Raw genomic sequence first — 7604 nt, forward strand, 5'->3', positions numbered from 1 at the left:
ATGACTTCCAAGTATTGTACCCACACTATCTCTTCTAGGTCTGGGAAGGGATCGTGTGTCACAGGTGGTGCTTTCCCTTGGCTTTCTTCAGTCTGCTCCAGTAGTCCTTCCAGGTTTCCAGGTCTCTCATATGGTGGAAGAAATATTTCAGCTTCTTCTGTTAAACTGGGATCTTCTGGATTAGGAAACTGGTTGCCTAGTTCCTTTCTACCCTCTGGTTACTATGGCCCAGGGTTTGCTGGATGGTGTGATGAAGGGATTTTCAATAGTAATGAAAAGGAAACTATGCAGTTCCTCAATGACCGCCTGGCTTGCTATTTGGAGAAAGTGCGTCACCTGGAGCAGGAGAATGCTGACTTGGAATGCAAGATTCGTGAGTGGTATGAATGTCAAGTCCCCTATGTGTGCACTGATTTCCAGGCTTTCTATAAGACCTTGGAGGAGCTTCAGCAACAGGTAAAGGCCCATTAAAGCTTTCCTAACCATTTGACAGGTTGTCCATGAAAACAGGTGGTGTTTACTGGGCACTATCAGGTCTAAAAACATTTCCATTTAACCATTTCTGCTTTGGGAGAAGAATGGGAAAATGTATAAATGCTGAAAGAATATTTCTTATCTGTCCCTAATTATAAGAGTCATCTTCCATTTATTTTGATTTCCTTCCATGCAAACCTCTGTGATGTTTCACTGCTTATAGCTAGCTGTAAATAAGCAATACTTGAGGATTTTCTGAATGAGAATGACAGGTTTCAGAGCATGAACTATTTCTGTTAAAGAAATAAAGCCTATGTAAATCAAAATATCTAAACACATTCATTTTGGATGTATTGCTCACAGTGCAAGAAATATTTGGTATAGGAATCAGTATTCTTACATAGTGCATCTTGTTACTATTCTGAGTTGCTGAGATTCTTTGTTCCATCCAAAGTCTTTTGTCTTATTTTCCAGATTTTGTGTGCCAAGACAAACAATGCCAAGATGGTCTTGCAGATTGACAATGCCAGGCTGGCTGCAGATGACTTCAGAACCAAGTAAATACAGATTGAATCAGTCTATGATCCATATTTATTGTCACTAAGTCTTCCTTCTTTAACTTAGAAAGCCATCCAATCACTTCATTTTCTGAAGGATCATTTTCATTCTAACGATTTATCACTTGTTCTTAGTGCAAAGCAGAAGTAAGGGCTTCTAGAAAAAATCTGTTTGTTTTTGATCTGCAGAGAGAAAGTAATGGCACGCTTTAAAAATAAATGCTCTCAGCACCACACCTACCTGCCCATAATGAAATATCTCAGGTCCCTCAAAATGTTATAAACTAGGGAAAAAAGATTATAATAAAAGTAAACAAATAAAATAAAAATCAACAAATAAGTGAATGTTTTGGTGGAGTTTTTTTTTAATTGTTTTGCCATGGCCTGGGTTTTATTCACTTATGCTGTGCTTTAAGGTTTGAAAGTGAACAAGTTATTCGCCAGAGTGTTGATGCTGACATTAATGGCCTGCGTAGAATTATGGATGAATTTACTCTATGCCGAGCTGACTTGGAGATGCAACTGGAATCCCTGAAGGAGGAGCTGCTCTGTCTCAAAAAAAATCATGAGGAGGTAAGAATAGAAATAAATAAATAGATAGTGTCAAGGCTGAACTAGTTACAACCTTATCAATACTATGTAATTGGGCATGAGGACAGAAGGATACGTATTTGTTAGGAAAAAGAACCTTGTTATAATGCAGGAGCTAGAAAATGACCAAGTGGTTGATACAGGTCTCTCCAGTCATGCATGGCAGCATTGTGTATTAAAACAATGGTAATCGAACTGTAAACAGTTGTTTAAATTCCCCTTTAAACATTGCATTAATGTTTACTCGTGATGTTATTTTTGGTATTGCAAATATTCACTGTAACCTTCATAAAGAAATTCCACCAGCTCTTTTTAGTCCATAAAACCATTGTAGACACCAGGAATCTATTGGGAAATAAATAACACCTTGCAGCAAGCAATAATGCTGGACAAGATTTTTAAAAGGGTACAGTGATTTTTACACCTTGATTTTTCAGTGTCCAATTTTGGCCATCTTCCAGTGTCCTGATTATGAGAAAGTGCGCACACAGCTCTGAAAATATACCCCTTTTAAAAAAGGTGCTTCACACGCGGAAACAAAATATAAGGCACAAAAGTCACTAGTCACTTTTGGAAACAGCCCCAGTGTGATCTGGGGTGGGGTAGAGGTGGCCAATTTACAAAGCAATCTCTCATTTTGCACTTCTGCCTCTGCAGGAAGCCAGCGTACTGCGATGTCAGCTTGGTGCCAGAGTCAATGTGGAAGTTGATGCTGCTCCGTCATGTGACTTGAATAAGGTGCTAAATGAGATAAGATGTCAGTATGAGAACTTGGTGGAAAACAATCGCAAAGATGTTGAGGCCTGGTTCTCAACCAAGGTGGGTAGTTCATATAGCTCAAGTTATCATGAAGGTCCAAGTTTTCTGCTCTTCCTTTAAAACAGTCATGTTTTCTTCTCAATGGTCCATTTTACTTTATTTTTTATTTCAGATGGAAGAACTGAACCAGCAAGTGATCTCCAGTGGAGAACAGCTGCAGTGCTGCCAGACAGAGATTACTGATCTGAGACGTACTATACAGGCCCTGGAGATTGACCTGGAAGCCCAGACAAGCATGGTGCACAACACATTTTTATCATTCTTTTACCTGGATGATTAGGCAAAATTGTTAGGTATTTTTGGTGCTAATTCTAGACAATTTACTAGATAAAGAATATACGGTACACAGCATACGCAAGGTATCCGAGTATATCTAGTACTGAAGGAAAAACAATCTTCAGTAATGCACTTGCCAAAGGGTCCAGAAATGGCACGTGGAATGAATTAACACAGCTGAGTATTAGTTGATCAGCCTTAAAATCAGATTGGAATTAAATGTGTTATAATCCTTAAAAGTCTCAGTCTATGTTATGCCTTAGTGATCAATTGTCAATGTATACGAAACTTATTCCGATCCTTAACCGAGTTGCAAGAGTCACCCTACATGCTAGATACAGAATCAGCACGGAACAGATGTTGATCTGGAATCAGGACTAGCTGGGCCCGTTTATAATTGTGCAAACCTGAAATGAACATTTTTGAGAGCTGGGGGCACTGGCTTATTTCACCACTGTTTACATTCATTTTCTTTTCCATTGTAGAAATCCACTCTTGAATGCACCTTGCACGAAACTGAAAACCGCTATGCCTCCCAGCTTGCCCATCTCCAGTGCCTGATCACCAATGTGGAAGCTCAGCTAGCTGAACTTCGATGTGACATTGAACGGCAAAACCAAGAGTATATGGTTCTTCTTGATGTCAAGACCCGCTTGGAGACTGAGATTGCCACCTACCGCCGGCTACTGGAAGGGGAGGACTGCAAGTATGTGTAATAAAAAGTTATTGGCAGGGCTCTTTTTAAAGACACAAAATTCTTGGTAATAAGAACCTATTGAAATTCACTGAAATACAAGACTGAAAAAACAAGATCAGATTTAGATTTTAGGCCTTCACTATTTACGTGATGCCAATTGTTGATAGCTTGCTCTGACTTCAGGATTACTGAGCTTTTTTTCTGCTGCTTGGTTAGTTCTTTTTTTGTCTGATTTAAAAGTGTTCTCTTTTGGATTTTACCACATGAAGCATAGATAGCATAGGATCTCTGTGTTATCCCCATACACACACAACCATATACCTACAAGTTAAATTTTCTTCCAAATGAGTATGAGATACATTTATTTTTGATTTGGTAAGTACCAGAGAAGGAGAGAATAAATGGCAGTCCAAACCCAAAGTAGTCAAGTGACTTTTATTTCAGTAAATTTACAGTATAATCTCTTGTTGTAGTGTCTGATTTTTTAATTACTTTTCTCTTACACTAAATGTGTAGATAATTACCCTTTTTTTTCTCTTCCCAGTTTCCCATGTGTCCCAGATTGTGCACCACCTTCCCAAATCACTACAAAAATCCGCACCATCACTGAGGAGATTAAGGATGGGAGAGTCATTTCTTCCCGAAAACAAGTCCAGCATTGCCCCCCTTTAGTACTCTAAGGCAAAGGACAAGCCACAGCTGCAAAAGTGACAGGGAAAATGTCTCCTACTCAAATGCTGAAAAATAGTAAAGGATCTTTATTAGTAAAATTCTGTTTTCTTGCATGTGTTCAACTCAAAACTTTGGTACATGTATCCATTTTCAAAATGTCTTTTACATTAGGTTTCCAGTTTTCTGTAAACTTTTAGCATCTTTAGCAGCAATGCTCCTTTAATCAGTTTCCTAATAAAACTTACTTCTTTGGCATATAAAACTTTGTTTTCATTTAAGTGCTTATTTGTGTTTTTAAATAGTTGTTTGGAGCCAGATAGCTTGCTCATTTCCACTTGGTAAGGGAAATCCAGAGCAGCATATGTGAAGATTACACACTCCTCAAAAGTTGCGACAGACAGCAATTCACAAATGTTCTCAGTTTGCTAAGGGAATAGTCCCCTCTCGTTCCTTCATTTCCTATTTGGTAATAGGCTTGTGCGAGTAGGCAGGTATTCGATCTGGCTTCAGATCTGGCTGCTTCGGATGTCAGTGATCCAGTCTGGAGCTCTGGATCAGTTTGCCACTTCAGTCTCACCAAAGCGGCTTCAGAGCTTTGGAGCTGCCTCGGAGATTCAGCCATAGGGTATAATGGGGGATAAATGAAATATCTATGACGTTGTTTTGTGTCTGATTTGGGTGAAACTTGCAGGGGTGGTAGCCTCTGCTGAGAGTATGAAGTCTGCCAAGTTTCAAGAAGATCAGTACAGGGATTTGGGGGGAAATGCACCCCAAATTCTTGAAAGCAAAACTCATGTCACGTGTATGTGTTACACCACAGGGAGGTGAAAACTGCAGGGGTGGTGGCCCCTGCTGAGGCCACAAAGCATGCCAAGTTTCAAGAAGTGCAGGGGTTTGGGGGGAACTGCCCCTCAAGCTGCTGACAGGCAAAACTCATGACATAGATGACCCTGTGTGTGTTAAGGCGCAGCGGGCTGAAAACTGCAGGGGTGCTGGGCCCTGCCAGGCCATGAAGCATGCTAGCTGTGTGTGTGTCTCACTGGGGGAGTCTGTCTTCTGGGGCCCTGCACCTCTGGCTGCTAACAGGCAAAACTCGTGATGTGGGTGGGTGACACTGTGTGTGTGTTAAGGTGTGCCCTTCCTGGTGCTGGGGCCTCTGCACAACACAGCAGTGTGTCCCAGTGAGGCCTCCTCATCTCCTACAGCCTCACACCCAGTCCAACACTTTACACGACAACAGGTAAAATAACCTAGCTGGCTCAACACCAGTAGCATCAGCAGCAAGAAGTAAAGATGTGTTGTGTTGGACATATGATGTTACTCATGGTGCGTGATGGCTTATTTTGTGTTTTTATGGCTATATGTGTATTATGAAAAAAAAAGGAGTACTTAAAAAATGTATCTTTGGAAGCTTTAGGGTTGAAAACCCCTTTGTCAGGCTGAGGAAGTACCTGCAGTTGGTCCTGGATGAAGGAATAGTAAAGAAGCCAGAGGCTGGCCTGGCCCGCAATGCAGGCAAGAAAGCCAGTCAGTGAAAATGGAAATGGAGGCATCAGGGGGTGAGGGACAGGCTGGGGTGGGGGGTAGAGGGGAAAAGGGGATGTAGCAGCACAGGTAAACGTGCAGAGGTGCCTGGGGTGTCGGATGTCCGGCAGGTCGCAGTGTGCCAGAACTCCACTGTGTATATTGAGTCCATAAGTTTCTGTACCTACTACCTAGGAGGCTGATGACGTGCAGTTCATAGGCCCAGCTCTGAAAAGTAGTTTGTACATTCAAACAAGTACCTAACCTCATCACCAGAACTGAAGCCAACTTCTTACAGCTCAAAACACAAAACCTGCCACCTATCTCTAGTATCCCCTGCCACAAACTGCACACCAGAATCTCAAAAACAACAAAACCCAACTACCTGTGGGGGCACATTCCTCACCAAAAAAACACTCTGCCTCCAGTCTCTCAGGCCTGATCCTGAGATGGAACAAATTACAAAGCAAACCACTTTTCACAGCCGGGCCTATGAACTGCACTTCATCAGCCTCCTAGGTAGTAGGTACAGAAACTCATGGACTCAATATACACAGTGGAGTTCTGGCACGCTGTGACCTGCCAGACATCCGACACCCCAGGCACCTCTGCACTTTTACCTGCATTGCTACATCCCCTTTGCCTCCTTCTCCCCCACCCCAGCCTGTCCCTCCCCCACTGATGCCTCCATTTCCATTTTCACTGACTGGCTTTCTTGCCTGCATTGTGGGCCAGGCCACCCTCTGGCTTCTTTACTGTTCTTTCATCCAGGACCAACTGCAGGTACTTCCTCAGCCTGACAACGGGGTTTTCAAACCTAAAGCTGGCATCCTGGGCAGCTAAGCTGGGCTCACTGGGAGCCTCACAACTGCATCGCAGCCAGCAAGCATTAGGCCTGTCAAAGACATGACAGGTCTGGGCATTCCCCAGCCAGAATTTTGTGCATGTATGCATTAGCTGGAGGTTATGGTGCCTCCTCCCTGCCTTTCACCAGGGGATCATTGGTCCTGGCATTTACGGGGCTGCCACACCCCCAGCAGTCCCACCAGGCCTCCCTCCCCTGGCAGGGTGCAGTTTTAGTGGTTATGCCCAGGACCTGGGGCCTCCTCCTTCCCCATAGCCCCAGTCCCGTACCTCCAAGTTCATCCTGGCAGAGGAATGAGCTCAGCAGGGACATGTTCTTCACCTGCTGGCTGGTGATGCAGTTAGTGCCCCCTCCAGCTGAGAGCGGGACATTATTCGGCTTTTAAAAAACTCAAAAAAGGAAATTGGTGCAGACAGAGTAAGGAGGGTGGCACTCAGTCCGTCTGCAGGTGGCGCTTGGGGAACCCAGCAGCGGGAGGTTCGCTTTTAGGAACACCAGCTGCTCCACCAACATAGGATCCAAGCAGGTGCGGTGGGATGTCCCAACATCCCCAGCAATGCTGAACACCCTCTCGCTTGAAACACTGGTTGGTGGACAGGACAGGTGTTGCCGGGCAACTGTGGCCAGATCCTGCCCCATCTGTCCGCAGTTTGCCCAGTAGGCCCACGGGTCGCAGTCCAGTGGCTCCACATCCTCAGTGAGATAGATGGCCACCAAAGCCTCGGCACTACCTGCCCGAGGCTGAGGTCTGATACATTTGGACCCCAGCATTGAAGTCATGCCCATGGCCCACATTGGCAGTAGCTGGCATGGAGGAGACTGACTGGTGCTAGTGCTGGTGCTGGTGCTGGCACCAGTGCTGGGAGTGCTGGCACAGGAAAGGGGATCCCCCTCTTCCACAGCCCCTCGCCTCTGCATTTCTCCCTCCCTGACTTAGTTCACCAGCACCTGCGTCCAGTGATTGAGGGTTTTGGGGCTGCCAGTGCACATGCTCCCCTTCACCCTCGGGTCGCACATGCCCACCATCATGTGGACCATACTGGACTGCAAGGGATCCAGCCATCTCCTGATGCCCTCCTTCAGCCACCTCACCAGAGCCTGCACGTCTGGTGACAGCGGCCTGCCCCAG

At 44.6% G+C, this 7604-nt stretch overlaps 1 protein-coding gene across 1 annotated transcript; it reads left to right on the forward strand.

The window, feature by feature from the left end:
• Positions 1-4094, forward strand: LOC102376692 (keratin, type I cuticular Ha6-like). The gene is made up of 7 exons (XM_025202925.1): positions 1-456; positions 949-1031; positions 1448-1604; positions 2280-2441; positions 2554-2679; positions 3203-3424; positions 3951-4094. Exons 1-7 carry the CDS (start codon positions 1-3, stop codon positions 4092-4094), a joined length of 1350 nt encoding a protein of 449 aa, XP_025058710.1.
• Positions 4095-7604: the final 3510 nt, after the last annotated feature.

Source organism: Alligator sinensis, unplaced genomic scaffold, assembly GCF_000455745.1.
Source record: "Alligator sinensis unplaced genomic scaffold, ASM45574v1 scaffold886_1, whole genome shotgun sequence".
Taxonomy (NCBI): domain Eukaryota; kingdom Metazoa; phylum Chordata; order Crocodylia; family Alligatoridae; genus Alligator; species Alligator sinensis.

Bases quoted from the DNA above. Each gene is read 5' to 3' on its own strand.
- LOC102376692 (XM_025202925.1), top strand. From the start codon at position 1: ATGACTTCCAAGTATTGTACCCACACTATCTCTTCTAGGTCTGGGAAG. The intron at 2,442-2,553 runs GTGGGTAGTTCA...TTTTTATTTCAG, and splicing joins AGGCCTGGTTCTCAACCAAG to ATGGAAGAACTGAACCAGCA. The intron at 2,680-3,202 runs GTGCACAACACA...TTTCCATTGTAG, and splicing joins TGGAAGCCCAGACAAGCATG to AAATCCACTCTTGAATGCAC.